The sequence below is a fragment of the Podarcis cretensis genome (genome assembly GCF_951804945.1).
Source record: "Podarcis cretensis genome assembly, chromosome: 13".
Taxonomy (NCBI): Eukaryota; Metazoa; Chordata; class Lepidosauria; order Squamata; family Lacertidae; genus Podarcis; species Podarcis cretensis.
In genome coordinates this window covers 26,497,686-26,520,005 of record NC_137182.1, presented here as the reverse complement: position 1 = coordinate 26,520,005, position 22,320 = coordinate 26,497,686, and the positions used below count along the sequence as shown (strand labels likewise).

The 22,320-nt window shown below is 46.4% G+C and overlaps 1 protein-coding gene across 2 annotated transcripts in view; it reads left to right on the top strand.

The window, feature by feature from the left end:
- The window catches only part of JUP (junction plakoglobin), a 60,898-nt gene that overhangs the window by 28,130 nt on the left and 10,448 nt on the right, over positions 1 to 22,320 (top strand). The window contains exons 1-6 of one of the 2 annotated variants that reach the window (XM_079948708.1): positions 12,998 to 13,110; positions 15,345 to 15,574; positions 18,196 to 18,449; positions 19,166 to 19,404; positions 20,940 to 21,141; positions 21,470 to 21,614. In XM_079948708.1, the coding sequence (XP_079804834.1) occupies positions 15,352 to 15,574; positions 18,196 to 18,449; positions 19,166 to 19,404; positions 20,940 to 21,141; positions 21,470 to 21,614 (1,063 nt within the window). In that variant the 5' untranslated portion in view covers positions 12,998 to 13,110; positions 15,345 to 15,351. Of the gene's footprint in view, positions 1 to 12,997; positions 13,111 to 15,344; positions 15,575 to 18,195; positions 18,450 to 19,165; positions 19,405 to 20,939; positions 21,142 to 21,469; positions 21,615 to 22,320 lie in introns of those variants that run through there. The other variant, XM_079948707.1, reaches the window with a different exon arrangement.

Genomic DNA, 22,320 nt, shown 5'->3' with positions numbered 1-22,320 from the left:
TCGGCAATCCCACTTGCCATTGAAGGCAATGCATTTCAACTATACGTGATTTTGGCTTTATACACTATCCTCGAAACGTAACCCCTGTGTAAGTTGAGAGTCGCCTGTAATTATCTCAAGGTGTACATTTGTTGGTACCATTTCTGGGTGCAGAAATGAGAGCAGGGTGTTGAAACTAAAACACAGCTGTCTAGTCCCGTATTCTGTTCTCATAGTGGTATCCAGGTGTCTCTGGGAAGCCCACAAACGGGGCATGAGCACTCTCCCCACCTGTGATTTCCAGCAGCTGGTATTCAGAGGTGTGCTGCCTCTTGACAGTGGAGGTTAAAAAGAGACCAAAGAACTCTTAAGGAAGAAAGCACTATTCCATAGTGCTTGAGACTACCAAAACACTTGAGACTACCAAAAATTATTGCTTGAGCTCATATGGAGAGGTGTGAGGTGGGAAGGCAGAAGAATTGGGAGGTTCGAATTGAGTGTTAGTTGCATATAAATGTGAGAACAAGAGGAACTGAGAGGAGAGGAGAATGCAAGGGACAGCAGATAGAAGGAAAGCTGCCTGTAGGGACAGAGGAGATGGTGCGTTGTGGGAAGTGCGAGCTGGTGGGAAATGAGTGAAAAGATAGGGTTTGGTGGTAGCTGGAAAGCCACCAGTGAGAGACACCCCCCCCATTTACTGAGCTTCTGTGATGTCACAGCATTCTGAAGCCAAAACATCAGCAAGCCTTGGAACAGAAGAATGTGTGTGCTGTTGGTGGGGAGGTTGCCAACCAGTGTGGAAGGCTGAATATATTTTGCAAATATGCAAAAGCTGCCCTGAGCAGCTTTCTTTCCGTTCTTCCTGCCCCCTCCCCAGTTTAAACAGAATGATAAAACTAGATAAACAAGAGGCTTCTGTTTCTATAGTTCTGGGTGCTTGGGAATTATTAACACTGTCAGAAGCTCATTTTGGTGTACAGTTCTGGGTGTTTCAGCCAAATTTGTATTAAGCATCAAGGGATGCAGTGGATCCAGAAGAGTAGCTCTGTCAAAGACTGAAGGAGCTGCACAAGTTCTCTTAGCCCCCCCCCCCAAAAAAAAAGCTATTAACACTTGTAAGTGAACCTGGGAGCATTCTTGAAGGGCATTATATAAAATTGGCTAAATACTGAGGGGGAAGCATGGGATGGGCTGTAGGAAGGGGGTGAGACGGTTTTGCCATTCTGTTTGCAGAGGATGGAGGAAGATATAATGAGTTTAAAACAGGAAGATGCTTTTTGGTTAAACAGTAGGAAGAGCTTCCTGACCACAGTAGTAATTGAACAATGGAATAAGCTGTTGAAGGACGCTGTGGAGCCTCTTTCCTGTCAGGATGTTTTGAGGTATAGGATATCCTGCTCTATAGCTAGGGATTGGAATAGGCAGGCCCACTGCTTGCTCCTAAAGCATATAGGCACTAGAATCCCCCCAAACCAGTTGTGGCCGTTGTGGTTGTTTATTAAATTTGTATACTGCCCCTCATTCGTAGATCTCAGGGTGTTTCACAACATAAAATTACTGTATTGTTCTGTCAGCCCATTTAACCACTCCTTTGTTACACATTGCACTTCTCTCCAAGTCCGTCTTCCACAGAAATATGCTGAATATTCTTGGAATAAAGTGAGTGTGCTTCATGAGTCACACTTATTATTATTATTATTATTATTATTATTATTATTATTATTATTATTATATAATTTATTTGTACCCCAGCCACTCTTGGCGCTTCCAACAAAGATTAAAAATACATAAAAATGTCACACATTAAAAACTTCCCTAAACAGGGTTGCTTTAGATGTCTTCTAAATGTCAGGTGGTTGTTTATCTCTGGGCGTTCCACAGGGCAGGCGTCACTACCAAGAAGGCCCTCTGCTTGGTTCCCTGTAACTTTACTTCTTGCAGTGAGGGAACCACCAGAAGGCCCTCAGTGCTGGACCTCAGTGTCCGGGCAGAATAATGGGGGTGGAGACGCTCCTTCAGGTATACTGGACCAAAGCCGTTTAGGGCTTTAAAGGTCAGCACCAACCCTTTGAATTGTGCTCAGAAATGTATTGGGAGCCAATGTAGGTCTTTCAAGACCGGTGATACATGGTCTCGGCGGCCACTCCCAGTCACCAGTCTAGCTGCCGCATTCTGGATTCGTTGTAGTTTCTGGGTCACCTTCAAAGGTAGCCCCACATAGAGCACATTGCAGTAGTCCAAGCAGGAGATAATTAGAGCATGCACCACTCTGGCGAGACAGTCTGCAGGCAGGTAGGGTCTCAGCCTGCGTACCAGATGGAGCTGGTAGACAGCTACCCTGGATACAGAACTGACCACCTCCATGGACAGCTGTGAGTCCAAAATGACTCCTAGGCTGCACACCTGGTCCTTCAGGGCACAGTTACCCCATTCAGGACCAGGGAATCCTCCACACCTGCCCGCCTCCTGTCCCCCAAGAACAGTACTTCTGTCTTGTCAGAATTCAACCTCAATCCATTAGCCACCATCCATCCTCCAACCACCTCCAGACACTCACACAGGACCTTCACTGCCTTCACTGGTTCCGATTTAAAAGAGACGTAGAGCTGGGTATTGCCCACATATTGATAGACACCCAGCCCAAACTTCCTGATGATCTCTCCCAGCGGCTTCATGTAGATGTTTAAAAGCATGGGGGAGAGGACAGAACCTTGAGGTACCCCACAAGTGAGGGCCCAGGGGTCTGAACACTCATCCCCCACCACCACTTTCTGGGCACGGCCCAGGAGGAAGGAGACAGGAACTCAGCAGTGTGGCTTTTAGGCAAGCCACTATTATTGTACTTTGCGTGTCCAATATGTAACGGGGGGGGGGCATCAATAAGGGCTCACCTTTGCAGGCGTGGCTGTAAGCGTTTCTGAGAAAATGCGTTTGACACTTGAAATGCACGGTGGCTTTCATTGTTGCGTGTTTGAAATTCCTTTTATTTTTGGCTTGTTGTCCCACCCCGCTCCCTATCCCACTGTGCCAGGAATCAGCCCAGGAATATCGTGAGCAGGTGGCGGTGGGGAGGTCTTGCGAAGCACAGACTGCTTTTCTCCGAGCTGCAGAGCAGCCATAGGTATTTGGGGGAAGGCCAGGACTTCCTCAGCTTGGGATACGACTTCCAAATGAGATTGATTGCTGTCCCTTAGGATAAGAAATTAAATCAAACTCTCCACGCACAGTGAATAAGTGAAACTTGCTGGTGCTGTGATCTTATTCGTCCCATGCACACACACACTTTTTGTTTCAAAGCCATTTCAGTTTCTGTGCAATCGCTTTCTTGCTCTTAGCTCCCAGTATGTTCCTGAAGCCTCAAGCTCTTTTCCCTGCTTCATCAAAGAGCTTGTTGCCAACCTGCCAGGAGAATCTGGGGACCACAGCAGCTACATCTAAATACAAGAGATGAACAAAGAAATTAATCTCTCCTTTTGTATGGATTGATTTTTGAGGCCAGAGCAGAGAAGAGATCAGAATTATATTGTGCTATTATCCTCTTTTTAAAAATAAAATAAAATCCAACAGACCATAGTTTCTTATTGAATGTCACGCTGCCTTTTTGAAGGAATGGACTCTTCTTCCCTCTGATTCCCCCACCTTCCCCACTGTGAAATGCCCTTAAGGGGATGTATGGGGTCTGACTTTGCATTATAACTGATAACTTGATGCTTTGAAAAAACACCATGAATGTATGTCTTATTATTACACCCCCCCCCCAAGATGTATAACTGTTGGCTTCTGACCTGTAGACTTCAAAGCTGCGTATTAACCCTTCTAGGGAAGAAGTGGAATGAGGGAACTCAAAGAGTAGCATATGAAGACATTCCTTTCCTGGATCTGTATACCAGGCATGCATATCCTGTGATCATGCTGCAGAATTATAGAATTTATCACTGAGCATATAATACCACCAACAGTGTTTGAAACTAACCAAGCGTGTTTTCCTACTGGTCAAATTGCGACTATGTGGAGGTTTCTGGGCACCAGGTTGGTAACCACAGTTTAAAAACCTCTGCCATAGTTAATACCATTTCCGCTGTGTGTGTTTCTCCATCTTGCATACTGGGACAAGTGAATTGTTGTAAGAGCAAGCTACAGTAAAGCAATGTAGTTGAAATCACAGAATCATAGAATCATAGCATTGGAAGGGACCCAGGGGTCATCTAGTCTAACCCCCTGGCGGATAAACATTCAGTTGTGGTGACCGTGACCTAAGTTTAAGGTGCCATTTGGTGCCTAGCTTATGTATCTAGTTTCTGACACTGCCAACAATCCTAAAAATCTTGGCTTTTGTTAAAATCGCAGATGGGCAAGTTTAGCTAAGCTGCCTTTGAAATAGCGGGGTAGATAGAAGAAGATTTGATCAGCCTTCTTGTGGTCAGGGTTTTTATATTCTAATTTTATGTCTTGAACTGCCCTGAGATCTGTGGATGAAGGGTGTGGTATACACATTTAATAAATAAAGATGAACTACGAAACTCCTTTCCTCCCTCTGTGATTGGAACCAGCACAATCACAGCTAAGAAAATTTACTGTGTATTTGCATTACTTTAAGTTGCAGAACTCTGCTTTCATAGCAAAAGAATTTTGAGTTTAAAAGAGAAATGGTAGAATTTAGAAGAGCCCCCTTGTAGATTATGTACGTAGCTGGCAGGACCAGGCTCCAAGTGGTAAACACAGTGGTGATGAGGTAGACAAAACCTCTTTGGCAAAAGATCAAGCCAGGGTCCAAGAAAACATGGGGAAATCTAGGATGCAGATGGAATTGAAGCTAGAAGGGATGTTTTGTTTGTGCAGGGCAATGGCAGCTAATTTCAACTCCCAGCTTCCACTTTCCACAAGCACCTTCTCTTGTTTAACTGTTTTGAGCTGGCTGGTTTAGGTGCAGCAATTCTTACCTGTGGGTTTTTCTACACAGCTCAGGGACACCAAACAGGTTTGTGTGTGAAGTAATTTAACCTCAGGATGCTCCTACTCGGCATCTTTCCTTCCTATTCCTGCCACCTTGGATCATGAAACTCTTGACATGGTAAAAGTCTCTCTGAGTGTCTGAGAGATTGACTTCACTTGTTCTGAATGTCTGTGATTTCATAAAGTGTCACATACAGCGTTTCATACATAACCAGTGTATGGTTTTTAAAACCTGACTTGTCCAGAGCAGCGGACAAGGGGGAGGCTGTAGCACAACAACAACATAGAGGAGGAGGGTACCTTTTTTGGTGCAAGATCTTTTAAAAAATAAATGGAGACAAGGAATTTGCTGCGCAGATGTTCTCAGCAAGCTGCTTTTTCGTTTTCATGGAGCTACCAGTTTTACCCAGTGGGAGCAGTGCATGGATCACCTTCAGCCAGGTGGCAGTCTCTCTAAGCAAGGAGCCTCTTGCTTTTGCTTGGCAGTGGCTGCTGCTAACAGCTGCTCCCACATTGCATACGTAACTAAGATAAGCTGTGCATGAGTGTGGGCGTCGGGTGTGGGAAATGTTGACCCTTTTGGGGAGTTTTGGCATATCTTGTCTGCTTTTATAATGTGCGCACGCTCTAGCTTATTTACCAGCTTTTGCATGGGGCAGCCGGCAATCTCTCCCCAGAGATCTAGTTCCCTGTGGAATTGGACAGATTCACTTGATTGCGTGCTGTATGCTGATACGCATGGTTTTGTGGCTAAGGCTGACCGTAGCAAACCACAGGCGACTAACTTGCCCCCCTCCAGATGTTATTGGACCCCAGCACCCATCTGCCCCAGCCAGCATGGCCAGTGGTCAGAGGTGATGCAAGCTGTAGTCTAATGGCATCCAGAGGGCTGCAGGTTCCCAACCTGTTCCTTTAAAGAATTTGGAACCTTAGAAAATCAAAAGTAAATGTTCAGAATTTCTAAAATCATTAGCACTGGGTTTCTAGATGCCATCCCTGTGCAGGGAGAGAAGGGTTTAAATTGAGCCATTTCTCAGCAGTGGGGCTGGGCTGATCTTTTGATGAATCTGTAGTCTGGTTAGTGCGGGGAGTTCTGCTCCTAATCTGCGGGAGGTACTCCTTGAGTTATTTGCCTGGAAGGAACAGACTATTGTTGCCTTTCAGTCCTGGTGTCTCTTCTAGGTCTGGATTTCTGATTCAACTCAACCCTTGCTGGAGACAAGGGGGAGGAGGGAGGAAGCTGGAATGTGTTTTACAGAATAGGATAAAACTCTTGAGTTCAGCTGTCTCAGCATGTCCATAAAAGGAAGCTCCCTGGTTTAGTCAGCCATGGGAGTTTCTTCCTTTCCCTCCCTCCTTCCCTCTCCACCCACCAATCCCAATCACCGACCTGATTAATCCGAGCTCCCCCATTGGAATATGTAGAACCAGGAAGCACTGTAATTCCCCCAGGTGGTTCTGAAACCAGCTGCCTGAATAAAGGAGTTGGGCCATATCTTACAGCTCAGCCTGGAATGAGAAACAAAAGTCAACAAGCCTGGCTGTCTTCCTCGTCCAGAGAGGACCCAATCTGGTGCCCTCCAGATGTTGCTGGACTACAACTCCCATCACCCCTAACTCTTGACCATGCTGGCTGGGGCTGATGGGAGTTATAGTACTACAGTAGCACCTGGAGAGTGCCACTTTGATACCCCTGGTCCAAATACTTGGCCTTTGCTTTTCTCTATCCCTTCAAAAGTGCATTACACCCTGGAGGGTATAGCAAGCCTGATGAGCCTCGTTGCTCTTTTGTGTCTTTGCAAGAGGGTGCTGTAGTGCCACTAAAGCAAAATGGCCTTGGTGCAAACTTCACACATCTGAAGGTGATAAAGCAACCCGTGGCCTCCAAAAGTTTGGGGTCTGGCAGTACAGTGAAGGATGAGCTGGGTTTTTAAATAGGTGAGAACTAAAGGCAAGGGGGTATACAAAGCACATGCCAGGACTACTTCATCTAACTTGAATAGCTCAGTTGGTTGGGGTGTAGGGCTGATAACACCAAGGTTGCAGGTTCTAAGGGGACAGCTGCATATTCCTGCATTGCAGGGGTTGGACTAGATGATCCTCAGGGTCCCTTCCAGCTCTATGATCACCTCTCACCTAGGCAAATGTACATAAGGATATTCTGCTGGATCAGAACCATGGTCCATCCTGTAGTGTTCTTCCGTGATGGTCTTAAGCTTCTCTTCTGAAACCATTTTGGACTTGCTGAATTACCATCGCCGAAAATATCCTTTAAATTTGATGAAGGAAAAGTGAGTGGTGGCTGTTTCCTTCCAACAACTAATAACAGCTACGGTTTCTTAAACTGTAAGCCGTTGCATACTCAAGACAAGGCATGATAATAACAGCAACCTTTCAGGCTGCCTGTGTGCCACAAATAGTCAGTCCAGATATATTTGTGGGTAGGCCAGCCAATAGTTTTTGAAGGTTAGTAACTGTGGATTAATTGCAAAACCACCCAGCGCTGTCTCATTCAAGTACATCACAAAAGTGTCTGTTTGCAATACTTAAAATGTAATCAACCTAATGAATCGCTAAAGCGTAGATGACTTTTTCGAAAAATAATATAGATACACTTGGGAATTGTATTAGGGCTTCAAAAGTATTTTCGGGGCTGATCTGAAAATGGGCTGTCTCATGCTGTTCTCTTCTTCAAGTACTCTACAGTGTCGGTCGCTCTGTGTTGTCGGCTCTTGTTGCATTCTTGTTTGTGTTTTGCACGCCAGGCAAAGGTAGATGTTAAAAATAGCTGTGCTGTACTTAAACTCCCATTTTGAAGGGCCAGAAACATTAGAAATGAATTGGCTTTTTATATACAGAAGCTCTGGAAAATGAAAATTTAAAATTCAGCCATGAGCTCTCTAAACTCAAGAGGGAATTGTTTGTTAAGCTAAACCTTGCCCCCCACCCCCCGGTATGCTAGGATATGTGCTTGAAACCTGTCCTTGAAACCTTTAGGTATGTAATGCCTGTAAGTCAACTAATGTAAGGCAGCATTTTTTCTCGGAGTCTAGCGTTACTTTATTCCCTCCCCTTTTTTCCACTTTTGCAAACTGCTGATGCCGTTTGAAAATGGCTCGGGAGCTCAAAGCGCTACCCTGCAACATGGCTGAGTTTTGCTCGGTGCACAGCTTTGAGATAGTGAAACACCCGGAAGAAATGGATTCTACATATCTTCTTGCTAAGGGCTCATTCTTTATGGGGCAGATCCAGTTGGTTAACTAGCTGCCATATGGCTCCCGTACCAGATGAAGGAGAGGATTTACCTGCAGGAAGAACATAACTCTTTACGGTTTTAAAAACTAATTGCATAAACTGGAGAGCTAGGGACAGAGTGTCAGGTTTGGTTCTCATATTGGCTTTGTGTGTGTATGTGTATGATTGCTGCTGCCGCCGCCACTGTGCTAAACTGTGTGGGAACAGCTTCGCTATGGGGTGTGGTGATTTCAGTCATGTCAGCACAACTACCTGCAAATGAGTGGCTCTGCTGACTTGGTTAAAACTGCCCTACCCCCACATCAGAGCCAGTTACTACATGTGCTGAGGCCTGTGCACAGCTCCCTGTGTGGTTCTCCCTCCCACCACCTTCATTACAGCAGCAGCAATTAACACCACAAAGAGAACCTGCAAATCGAACTTTGGAGGTGGATTTGGGTAGCTTTAAGAGAATGCGACAAATTCATGGAGGATAAGGCTACTAGCCACAGTAGCTTGGTTCTACCTCGGAAGCAGCAGCAGTTACTGGAAATTGTAGGAGAGGGCACTGTTGTGCTCAAATCCTCCTTTGGGGCTTCCCATAGGTGTCTGGTTGGCCACTGTGAGAACAGGATGCTGGTCTAGGTGGGCTATTGGCTGATCCAGCAGTCTCTTACGTTTTTGCAACTCTGTGTGTATAAAATATATGTGTACGCACAAAATATATGTATACGCACACACACACCATACATTCCTTTCGGTGAAAGGCCGTGTGTGTACATGTCATAGGTGCCAACTCTATGGGGTGAACTCCCCCCAAAGTATGTGGGAACAGGGCTGAGCCCCCACAACCTTGAGGGTCCGGGCATTGCTGGGTCTTCCTATGACAAGTGCCCCCCCACCCAATGTTGCGTGGAACTTGACGCCTCTGATACATGTGGACACGTGGTTAGTCCAATGCACAGATGTACTTTTTGTATTGATGTTTGTTTTATGGAATACACATTTGTTAGTGAATTATTGTAACCCTGAGTTTCTTTTCAATAAGAGTGGGTTTAATTTTTTTAAAAAAATGGAAAATATTGTGACTACAACTGCACACATGTCCGTATTGCTGCATGTAGGTTAAGTGTAATTGTAAAGCCTTGTACCCCTTTTGGAAGCGTTTTCGATATAGGAAAGCAAATAATGCTTGAAGTGGCCTGGAAGTGAGTGGCTCAGGGGCATCTAGCAAACTTCACAGCCAAGAAGCTACAGTCATACCTCGAGTTGCGAATGTGATCTGTGTGGGAGGCACGTTCGCAACCCGCAGCACTGTGTCTGCGCATGCGTGTGATGCAATTCGGCAGTTTTGTGCATGCTCGTGATGTCATTTTGCGGTTTTGCGCATGTGCGAGAGCCGAAACCCGGAAGTAACCCGTTCCGGTACTTTCAAGTTTGGCACGGTCTGTAACCCAAAAACATGCAACCTGCAGCGTTCGCAACCTGAGGTATGACTGTATCTGGACCCGGGTGGATATTTCCATCTTAGCCCAGTTCATTATATAGTGAATTGCATTGACCTGCCTGGACGCTGGCAAAGGGAGTGCCAGGTTGAGAAGCTCCTTTCCCCCAGGAATATGTCCTCCACTTTTCCTCATCTCTCTGCACCTGGAGGGAGGAACCTGCCTGACTGGCTTTCCTGGAGAAGGAGGTGGCAGTTCACCATCATTCCTAACGTGGGTGTGGTAGCTGTTCTTAACTTTCTGTTTGAAGGGAGGCACCTTCGCTAACCACAGACGTAGCATAAAGCTACATTTTGCTGGTGTGCAATCCAGTTGCTTCAATACCAGAGTTTTACCTTGTTCTATCAGTATTCTTAGTAGGTATTAGCCATGTTTTATTCCCAGCCAGTTTGATGATGCACATACTTAAGAATGCAGTTATGTTTAGCAGCCACAAAAAAAATGTTGCATTTCTGCGAGATCCCCTTCCCCCCCTCCATCTGAATTCTCAGCATTGCTGCAGAACTGTGATCCCCATGTTTCTTTGGGAGAAGTAATGACAGTTAAGGACAGCCGAGATTTATGACATACGTGTTCCTGTCTTGTCTGTGGTGCTGTCAGTTACTAGAATTGTTTTTTTACTTAAGGCCGCAATCGGCAGAATCAAGTGTTAAAGCTTTTCCTGGACTTAATCACCGCAGATAGGGAGTGGGATTGTTTGCCTGAACTCTCCCGCCCACAGGAACCAGACTGAACAAAAAATAAGTGGGAGAGAGCATGCTAATTTTCAACCTGCGTAGTGTATTCGTGGGGAGAATGTTCAGATATGTGAACTTTGCTTCCCCCAGATAGTGAGGTTGCCTAGATCAGCTTGACCGCACAATCCTGCTAATTGCATCCGTTGACTCCTAGGCTGCGTACTCGCCATACATTTTAAAGCACATTACTTCCCTTCCTCCAAAGGATCCTAGGAACTGTGCTTTGTTAAAGGTGCTGGGAATTGTAGCTGGGGGGGGGGAACTGCAACTCCCAGGATTCTTTGTGGGAAGAAAAGTGCTTTAAATGTATGCTGTGTATGCAACCTTAGACCCTGGTTCAAGCCCCTGACAGATAGCCATTGCGTGAGGCAAGTCAGTCCCTCTTACAAAATGCCTGTTAATCACGATGGCTCTTCCTGTTTGTATCACAGCGTTGTTGTGAGGCCAGAATGAGATACAGGCATGTATCATGCACAGAGCTCCTTGGAAGGAGGGCCAGCATTACAGATGTGGGGATAATAATTATGGATACTGTGCTGGTTGCAGCTCTGGATAGGGTTGGCAAGATGTGGCAACTTTTACCCTGTGATGGAGCTGGAAGATAAATATCTTTAAGGTCTTACTGTCGTGGTCCACTAAAATAGTGGCTCCTTTGATTTTTTAAAAAATCCAGTTTTTCTCACACGATAGTCTCCCTCGGATATTCATCTACAGAAAGCTGTTTCTCAGGCGCTCAGCATGTAGTCGTGATTAACCTAGCATAGCAGCTGCTATTTAGGTCTCAAGCTTCCTAGCAGTTCTTGCCAGAGGCAGCCAGTCAAGGGTTTGTGAGCATGGCTTACGTGTGCTGCCCCAAAACTTGATGCTGGGCAGGCAGTGGGAGGCACATCTGCAATTTGACTGCATCAGGGTTTTGCTCAATTTATTGTACTTCCAGGTGTTCAAATACACGGGAGGTTTTTCTTTGCAGGGTGGCAGCTGTTGGGAATGAATGACATGTACATAAATTAGTATTAGCTGGGCTGCAGGGTAGGAACAAGGAACGGTGCAAGATGCTTCAGTCTTTCTGCCTGCTCGCAGCCCAGCTTCTGGCTTCTGAAAGTTTGCCTGCACCCCTCAGGCCTTTCAAAAGCAAGAGCGCCGGAAAGCTGTATTCTTAAGATACGGCATCATTTGCCCTCCAGATGTTCTGGGCCGCAATTCCCATCGTGCCCGTTCAGCACATCTGGAACATCTGGAGGGCACCAGGTTGCTGAGGCCTAGAGAGAGTTTTTATTTATTTTGCTAGGTTTTGCTGGCTTGAAGCAAAACAAACGTGCAATACACTGCTACTGTGCAAAGTGTTGAGAGAGGGGTTGCCATTTTGCAAAGAGGTGATCTGATTTGTCATGGGCACATTTTGGCTAGGAGGAGCTCTTCCGCCCCTGTCCTCTCCCCCCCCCCCAGTTCTCAGATCAGGCTGAATTCTGTTTTAGGGTCATAACATATGTAGAGTGAAGATGGACCCTTGCATGTAGCAAAAAGAAAAAAAAGCCTCATCTGTTATCCCCCCCCCCCTTTACGAATGTCCTTACCCATATCCTCACACCCACATGAAATTCATGCACAGGAGAATAAAGAAACATTGGCTTACTACATGAAATGAAAGACAGAATATGTGGATGTTGCTTCAGGCAGCAGCGTTATAATATTAGCAGGCAACAAACCTTGACACCACAGACACACCTTGATCAAAAGAGTAAAAGAATCCCTAACTATTCCTGCTTTGCAGAGGCTTGGATTAGATGACCCTCGGTGTCCTTTCCAACTCTGTGATTCTGTGAGCGGTTGACACTGACAAGGCCTGATACCGGCTGTCGAGTCTCAAGTGCGAGTCTCATCCTCCACCACCGCATTCATTTCTTTTTGAAAAGTAAGCACACAACTCCTTTCATAAAAACTGTGCCCCCCCCCGTCAGTATAGAATGCATATCGGCCTGTCCTCTTTGGTTTGTTCTTACGTGTTGTGTGGTCAGGAGCATGGCAGCATCTCCCTCCCTTCACAGCAAGGTCCTCTCCTCTCCTCCCATCCTGCACTAGAGGTCAGGTTGACTTCTGAACTGGCCCCTTGCTGGGTTCTCCCAGGCAGGCTGAAGATGCATGAGGATGCTTTGAACCGATTGGCTACATGGGTCCTGCTACCCCCCCCCCCGCGCCCCCAGATGGTGAAGCCCGTCCAAGATACCAAACATCTTGCCTTCAAATTGCACGGGGAAAGCACTCTGCCCAGCCTCACTCGTGATGACTCAGCTGCACGTACCCACACACCCCGGGCTTTGTGGAAACCTGAGTTGGTGATTTGTGCATGTACCTCCTTTCTCCTTCAGATGTGATGCATGTGTTGACTTGCACAGCGTTTATTCTCTTTCTCATAGATACACTCACTCACTCACTCACTCTACTTTTATCTTGGTAATCATCCTTGACTGTCACCCTGGCATCAGCGCTTCCCTCTCACATTCCTATCCTGTAGAATTAGCATAGGGCTGCCTCAGAGGGCGAGGTTAGTATCTTCTTTGCAGGGGGGGGGGGTGACTAAACAGGTATTTCTCTAGCATCACACCCTGTCCTAGGAAAGCAGGCGGGGTCTAGAGCAGGCTTCCAACCAGCCCTGTCTCCAGACTTCCAGGGCAAGCTTCTTGGGAGAGGCAGATACCATCTCGGTGAGTGGTGTGTTTATGCCTTTCGCCTCCCCTCTTTCCAATGCCCCCCCCCAATGTCTCCTCTGGCAATTGCCCATGGCTTCCAAAAGCAAACAAGGCAGAGGTACATTCCACGGTGCATGCTTATTTTTAGGCTTTTGGCACGGCTGGGCTAGAGATGAGTTCCTTTCCAAAGTGCTTTTGTTGTGCTACCTTTCAAAGCCTCGTTCTTCTCTCAGGGTGCCTTGGGGTTTCTTTGCTTTAATAAAAGAGCCACATTTAAAGGTTTCCCCAGCGTGCATAGAAGCTGCTCCATCTCCTGCCTGCAAAGGGAGCCCATGTGGACTGGCTTATGCTCGGTTCTTCCAACCCTGCTGCCTTCTCTCTTGCCCTCCCTTGCTGCATACTGTACAGGCCAGGAAGTAGCAGAATCTCTTCAGTTCTCTTACCAAAATTGCCCTTCCTGGCTGCAGACTGCTCCACATTACGTCTCCGCATGAGCCTCAAAGTGTACACTTGTGAGGATCTGCCATATAGGCATGGCCTTCTGCGTGGCATCTTCCCACCCTCCTTTAAAATATATATAATTTCCAGGAGAACTTCATTCTGAAAGGAGGGAGTGGCAGCGGGCTTAAGTGAAAGGGTTTTACAGGTGGAAAGAATGAAGATCTAGCCCTTTTATTTACTGTCAAAAAGTTAAGGGTGCAGGTTAAAACAGTCCCATGGAGTAAAGTAGACATTGTCATTACATGTTGTTGTTTTCTATCCTATGTGGCATATTTGAAAGCAAGATGGGGGCAATAACAAAAAAGGCACAGACCCCTGCTTTGAGGAGAATGCAAGTCTAAAATGAGATGGAAGCAGAGTGTTTATTCCAGTGCAAAAACAATAAGATCCAACAGTAGTATGCAATATGTATGTAAACTTTTGAAAGTGTACATAAAGTCTTTTTAAAAAGTTTTCTGTTGCTGGAAATAGCTTTGTGAGTGGATGTTTCCCTGGATCCTTGTTGTGTTAAAAATGTCAGAGCCCTTCCTGAGCCCAAATAAGTTTGACTATGGGCTTCTTATACTTTAGTTAGTCTTTGGTGGTTTGTTTTGCAATCAGTTGATATAGTCCTTACATGGAGCGGTTCCACATTTAAGTCACATTGAACACACATTTAAACCATATAACTTTCCCCCAAAGAATCATGGGAACTATAGTTTCCCCTCACAGAGCTACAGTTCTCAGCACCCTTAAACTACAGTTCCCATAAGTCTTTGGAGGAAGTAATGTGCTTTAAATGTGTGTTGTATGTTCTTCAAAAGTATGGTGTGGATCTGCATGGGGATTCTGCTGAATGTGTGAACCATCTCCCTTAAAGGACTGCTGGAGTTGGCATTTGGTGCCTGTGAAAGAGCTTCCTGTGATGATTTGTGAGGCTTACCTGCATATGCAAATCAAGATTTCATGATGTCACACCCTGTGTGAGTCTGTATCCTAAACTGTGTTCCCTTGACCCTAGACCCTAAAATTCAGCATGTACAAGAGCTCTTCATAAGGCTCCTCCTTCCTTCTTATATTGACTTGCGGAACACTCTGCCTCAAGGAATAGCAAGCATGTTACGGTGTACCGTATACAGCAGTTGAGCTCAAAAGAGAGTAAGGCAAAACTCTGAAAGATGGAATGTGGGCCGCATGGTCAGTTCAGAGAGGACTCCCATCAGGTAAAGGTCTACAGTTAGAAGACAGCAGAGCATTTTGCAATTTGTATCTGCTGTTGCTTTGTGCCACGTGGTGTAAACACAGCTTGTGTCTTCCTGTATTTGGTGAGCAAGATTGTGTTGCCTCTACAAAGCTTGTACATTTGCCCAGGAAGTGCAAAAGCTGTGGGAACGTGCTGTAGATGTTTGTCCTGGTGTTAATATGCAAAATATCTAGGGGCAGCGCTGTGCAGTACATATATTAAGGCTAAGGAACTACTATATTCTGAAGGCATCGTGAGTTCTAGAAGTTACCCTTGTTCTTAAAAAAAAAGTTGGAATTCATTGGATGTGGTGGACAAAAGTATTTTTGGTGGGATAGGGCTGTGTGACATCACTTCTTATATGGGGAATTCCGAAGCTAAATGTGCAGGTCATACTCTGTTAGTTGGGTGCAGTGCGAAGAGGCACCCAAGTTTGCCTTATTTTCCGGAACTTGATACAGGGGAATTTCAGCTGTTGGTGTGACTCATTACGGCTGTGGTTTAACCCTGGTGGATCTTCTTGCAGAGCAGCCATGGAGGTGGTGAACATGATGGAGCAACCCATCAAGGTGACGGAATGGCAGCAGACATACACCTATGACTCGGGCATCCATTCCGGGATGAACACCCAGGTGCCATCGGTGAGCAGCAAGTGTTTGGTGGACGACGACGACCTGTATGGCAAGCAGTACACCATTAAGAAGACCACCACTTACAGCCAGGCTGGAGCTGGGCAAGCCCAAGCCCAGGCACAAGGTGAAACTTTACTTATATGCTTATTACGTGAATCTTACATGATGGGAGTCAATCGAGTTTCTATTGAGTCAATCTGTGGTTTCTATTGAATAACAAAAGGAAGTCTCACATCTGGGTACTGACTCAGACCAGCTTAGCTTGAGCAAGGCTGCTGCAGTGGCAGACATTTCAGTGGTGCTCTGTGCAACACTCAAATTTGGCGCCCCCACCTTTCATGCTCTGTTCTGAATCGTTGTTGTGGTTCCCTCCAGCAGCCAATGTTACAAGCTGGGATAGTAAAGCCAGGAGCCAATGGCTTCTGGGACCTGGGTTATAGGCTCCAAAGCAGAATGTCTAGTCGCCGTTTGGTGGTGGTGGGTTTCGGCAACGCTTTTTATTTCTTATTATGATAAGCATGAACTAATACACAATTCACATAAGTGACACATTGTTAATATCACATTTTTAGCAGAAATTGTGAATGCATGTTTAATTTGGTGTTTACAATAAAAATACTGGTACCAAACTTCAGTTTTCGAAACACTCTACCCTTCATTGTTAATCATATTTTCTATCCTTAAGATATTCTTTGAGGCTTCAAAGCACATGTATTTCAGTAATCCTTGAATGTCAGCCACGCTCAAAAAGTGGCCCCCAGATTTTTTGAGGTGCTCGCAGATGAAGAACCTTTAGGCAGAAAATGCACCTGGCGCCGTGCTGTTTTCGAACCCTGCCTGCAGCGTGGAGCCCAGTGTGACTGCACTGGTCACCCTACCCTAAAACCACCTCTGGTTGCTGCACCATGAACCTTCAGGCCACGCCCTTGCCTGAGGTCATGTGATGAAGCAGCGTTGCATATTGCCTCTTTACCCTGTTGGGTCTCCCGAGGAGGTTTACAAGGCAAGCACGAAATACAATACTGAAGTCACCTCCATTGTAAAAGAGAGAGACACAGACTTATTTTACCGGGTGTTATAGTGTCAGATTAAATCTCACCAGGACTGGATCTGAACACTCTCCAGACTCTAATGCCATTTAAAAAAAAAAAGCCAAAAAGAAGGAAAAAAATCGGGAGCTATACTTTCCAACCGCATAGGCAGGGAATCTGAAAAACGGGCACCGCAGCAGGAAAAAAAAGCTCTGCTGTTGGTAACTGACAGCCTGGTTGCAGAAAGCATAGGTGGTTTGGGTGATATGGAAGAAGGCATTCTATAAAGAAGGTAGGCTCCTCAGACCTGAACCTACCTTTTTCTACCATATATTTTGTATGGGTGGCAGCGCTGCTGTTGCAACCAACCAACCCACCCTGGGTCAGGCTGTAACTCTTTACTTTATGATGATGATCGTACTAAAAATTCTTACTTGCCATCAGTGGGTCCCAACACTAGTGTGCTCTAAGAGGCTAGGACTCTGGATGTGTAGGGCTTTAAAGGTTAAATCAGTGCTCAGAAATTACTAACACGGACCCAAGAGACGCCTTGCTCCAGCTGGGCAGTATAGCCAGACAGTTCTTACATTTTTGCAAGAATGCCACTTCTGTGTGATTACTTCCCATGCTGTGATTAGTTCCCATGAGAGTGCATGTTAGCGGCTAGTTTAACCACAGTGTTGTCACAGAAAGCAGAACGTTTCAGTTCATCCCACATGAACTGGTGGCATCTGAATCTTGGGACGTGACCTCACTGCTCGTGTAGCATAAGAACAGGTCCTCAGCCTTGTGAGCTGGGAAATCTGGATTCAAATACAAATTCTGCCATAGTCCCATCAGGTGGGACAAGTAACATTGCCTCAGCTGTGGTTCTCCGGCTATGAAATGGAAAGAGTACCTCCCGGTAGGATGTTGTGGAGGTGGACTTGTACAAGGACGGAGAAGTCTGTAGCTCAAGGGTGTTTCCACAGTAACCCAGAGAAGCTAATTCTTCTTTGTTCTTTTCACTTACTCTGCTACATGGGAACTGCAACTTGAAGTGTGAACAAACCCATGCCTATCGAAAGTACCAAAGGGTATGCATTTTTGTGATTTTTTTGCAAAAAATAATGCATACTCTTACGCAGACTTCTTTGGGGAAATGTTCTTCTTTTGTGAAGAACGCATATTGACATCACAGATTTTGCAAAACAAATTCGGTGCCTGTAAAATTTTGCAATGTGCTTTCGGCTGGGGAGGGCGGGGTATAAATAAAATTTATTATTATTATTATTAAAATGGAAGAGGATCAGGAAATGGGGAGAGCAAATTTTGTCCTGTCTTTTCACTGAGATAAATACAGAAGAGACTTGTAGGAGACTGCAGAGAGACAGTCACATCTGCAGGTAGAGGCAGTAAACGGCAATCCAGGTTGCTGCAATAATTTAGGCACGTCAACACCTCCCCCCCCCCCCCAAATCCCTGTGTATATTTTTCCAGTGCAAACCAGTCCCCATTTCCCACCTCCCTTTCATGTTTTTAATTAAGCAGCTTTGTGTTACAACTGCCTAATCGCACTGGCTAATTAACTGCTGCCTTATCTTTTGGCTCACATGTGAGGACTCCTGCACCTTGCAGAGCTGAAGCAGTTTCATGAACCTCCCTACGAGGCGGATGGAAATCCTGGTTGGGATTTCCTCTGTGCTAATCCTGTCCCGCTCACCCTCTTTTGCAGCGGATTTGGAGTCCCACCTTGCCATGACCCGTGCCCAGCGCGTCCGGGCTGCCATGTACCCGGAGACAGTAGAGGACCGCTCCCTTCTCATCACCACCCAAGTGGAAGGGCAGCAGACAAATGTTCAGCGACTGGCCGAGCCCTCCCAGATGCTCAAGTCGGCCATTGTGCATCTCATCAACTACCAGGATGATGCTGAGCTGGCCACCCGCGCCATTCCTGAACTCACCAAACTCTTGAATGACGAGGATCCGGTAAGGCTTTAGACCTCTGAGGCTTGTTGGTGTTGATTTGCCTAGCAGAGTGGGTGGACTGGAGTATAGTTGGCATGTCAGTGATCCCGTACGTGAAATGGTGTATACTGTGCTTCCACTGAAATTCTGCAACTTCTCTGCACCAGAATCTTCAGTTTCAGTCTTCTTCAATTTACCACCCCACAAAAAATTAGCAATTGTGCCTAGCTCTTTAACAGCTACAAAGGTTTTGGCAATCTCTGGTGAAATCCTGGAAGCCCAAGAGGCTGATGAATAGCATTGTTAGCATGTAGAAGAACTTCAGGCCCCTTGACACACACACCCCATGACTCGCAGAAGCAGACTGGATCATGTAAAGAGATAAATCATTCTGATTTGTGTAACTAACACAGGGTGCAGAATTTGGCCACTCTTGCTGTTGAACGCTGGAGCTTTTAGGGCTGTCATCATCACCAGCGATATGTAAGATGCAGCATACAGAGAGGAGTGTCATTTTTAATGTAAATAAGTATATAGGGAATTTTTAATTTTGTCTACCGCGTCCGCCCCTTGGTGTTGATGTAGTACATCTTGTCTGGTCTTCGACCACAATAAAGATTGATTGCAGCACAATAGAACTGGGTGTTCGGCAGAACTCACTGCAGCTCCCTGTTTCGTCCTTTCAGCTCCCCGCTTACCTTCATTCCTCTTAAATTTGTTGCCTCCATTCCTTCCAGGTCGTGGTCAGCAAAGCAGCCATGATTGTGAACCAGCTGTCCAAGAAGGAGGCCTCGCGCCGTGCTCTGATGCAGTCCCCTCAGATAGTCGCTGCCGTGGTCCGAACCATGCACAGCACAAGCGACCTAGACACAGCCCGCTGCACCACCAGCATCCTCCACAACCTGTCCCACCACCGCGAGGGCCTGCTGTCCATCTTTAAGTCCGGGGGCATCCCAGCTCTTGTGCGCATGCTCAGGTGAATCTGCGGCCCTTGGCACATCCCATGGATGCCTTTAAAATCATAGGAACATAGGACACTGCCCTATGCAGAGTCAGACCATTGGTCCATCTGGCTCAGTATTGTCTACACTTGGCTGGCAGCAGCTCACTGGACTTTATCCAGGGTTCTGTCCCAGTCGTACTTCTAGATGCCAAGGATCCAACCTGGAGCTTCTGCATACAAATCAGATGCTCTGCTATGAACTACAGCCCTTCCCCAACCCTACAGGACTTTCTGAATTTCCAACACTCAGCAGAGCTTGACCCTCACTTCCCCCATTTTTGGAAGAGCTTTTTCCAAGAGTAAAGCTTGGAAATCCAAACAATGTATAGGATGCCTGTCTGGGCTGCATTTGCACTAGGTATTCAGCTCAGGTTGTTGGTGGGTTGTGGTTGCAGAAGTTTAGGGTGGTATTCAACTAAGTTCATGTGCTAGCCCAACAGGATTTATTTTCCCCCTGCACCACTCCCAGATCTGCTCTGGTAGGTCGGGGGAAAGTCCAGAACATATTTAAAAAGGTGTGGGAGTGGGGAGGAGAAATCCTTGCACTGATGGAGCATCAACCATAGCAATACCTTCAATCTTTGGTTTGTGCCAGGGCTCAGCCCTGAAACCTGTCATGTTCCATTGTGCCATGTACATAATCCTCTATATTACCAACAAGTAATTACAAGCAACCCACCCACACCTGATATTACAGGGAAGGGCCATATTTACTTGATCCTTCTCTACTTCTTAGCTTTACAAATAGCTGACCATGTCCTGGTGGCCGGTTAACCGTCTCTTGAGTTGCGCAAATAGAACTAAAGCGTACTAACTTCAGCCACCCCCATATTCCCAGGCACACCTGAGCCGTATGCTGCCAGCCACACTCTCTTCTCTTATGCACGTCCTGCTATTCCTTTGCTATGCAAGCCTTGCTAGGCACCTGAGCTGCTGTGGCAGCTTGCCAGGTGAACGTCCACACCCAGCTGGCATAAAATGGAGCTGATGAGCAGTTGCCTTAACATGGAGGCGTTGCCTTTGTTTTTCGAAGCACAAGCCTTGGCGTGCCGTAGCTGAGCCTTGCTCGGTTTCCATTACTGCTTTTCCACAATTTAGAAGTCCTGCAACCACTGCACCCTCTTTGTACCTTGGCACCTTCTTTAATAGCTTCTCTGTGTGCCACGGTGGGACCGCCAGAGCACAGAGCCACATCCTCCATGGCAGCCCCACAACTGAGTTGGCAGCAAAATGGTCCCATCGTCTTGGTGTTGCTCTCAACTGAGCACCCTGAGAAAGGAGAGGAGAAGCCAGGAAGTGGGGACATAACTTAGGTGGCTGGCAAGTGCATAGCTTGATGGCAGAGCATATGACTGCTAAGTCAGCGGGCTTTAAGTATGTGCAGTGAGTCCCACTCTTTTTCCACTGCAGTTCATGTATGAATCATTGCCTGTCTTGACCCCCTTTGACTGGGAATTCAAATAATAGAATTTTCTGTCTTCCAATGTTTCCCACCCCTTGACGCACAGCTCTCCCGTGGAGTCAGTCCTGTTTTACGCCATCACCACCCTTCACAACCTGCTGCTGTACCAGGAAGGTGCCAAGATGGCCGTGCGCCTGGCGGATGGCCTTCAGAAGATGGTTCCCCTGCTGACCAAGAACAACCCAAAATTTCTTGCCATCACCACCGACTGCCTGCAGCTGCTTGCTTATGGGAACCAGGAAAGCAAGGTAAAGGGGGAGCCGTGCCACTAAACTAGGATGCTTCTCTTACATGGAGTGCAGGGCAGGAGAGACCCTGGGATACAGTAACATAGGGCCTGAATTGGTGCTCAGAATATAAGCAAGTCTTCCCCACTCATGTTTGAGTTTGGGTTGCATCAGCTCCTGTCTACAAACAGCAAGGAAAAGGCTACATTTCGAGGGCTTGGGGGGGGGAGGAGATGAAATGGAGAAAACATGCCCTAAGTTCTGGGGAAACAATTGAATGGACAGGTGCCATTCTCTGTGCACGCCCAGAGAAGCAGGAAATCATCGCTCTGTGTGCTTGCTTCTGCAGCTCATCATCCTGGCCAACGGAGGCCCCCAAGCCCTTGTTCAGATTATGCGCAGCTACTCATATGAGAAACTGCTGTGGACCACCAGCCGCGTCCTCAAGGTTCTTTCCGTCTGCCCCAGCAACAAGCCAGCCATCGTGGAAGCCGGTGAGTGGCTACAGGGGTGGAACGCTTTGTTAGGAGTCTGGAAAAGGGGTGCTTCATCTGGTGTCACACTTTGCCATCTTTAGCAGCTGATGCCTCAAGAGTGCACTGTGGCAATTGGTTCTCTTCTTTAACTGTGCAAAGTATGTTCCCTAAATTTGCACTTTGCATTTGAGAACGTGCAAAGCAATACAGGAATGCTCAGTACCTTCCCAGGAACTAGTTCAGCATGTACAAATTGATTAGAGGATACTGTTTCTTTAAAAGCTCAGAGCAACCATGGGTCTTGCAAGTGGGGTTTCCCAGGCACTGATCAAGGCAACACCATCGTTGCTTCATCTTTGATACAGACTGGGCAAATAGCTAGCCTTTCAGTTACAGTAAGAACTGTGTAGTCATTGTACTAGTAAGCAAAGAACATCACACCATGGTCTAGTGCTAAAAGAGTTAGACTTAGAACTTGAACAAGACCTTTGCCTTTGACATTCTTAAATCCTAAGCCCCTGTGGGCAGGACCTGACTTCTTACTTGTGTGCGGTGCCTGGTTATTGTAAGGATTTTAACATAATGCAGCATTTGGCAAGTCACTTCGCTAGCCTTGGTTTGCTTACCTGTATAATTGAAAAAAGCAGTGATCGGACTTCCTCTTGAGCATAGTCTTGAACACACAACAAAGATTTGTGTCAAGGAAATGCTCTTAGTGTTGCTT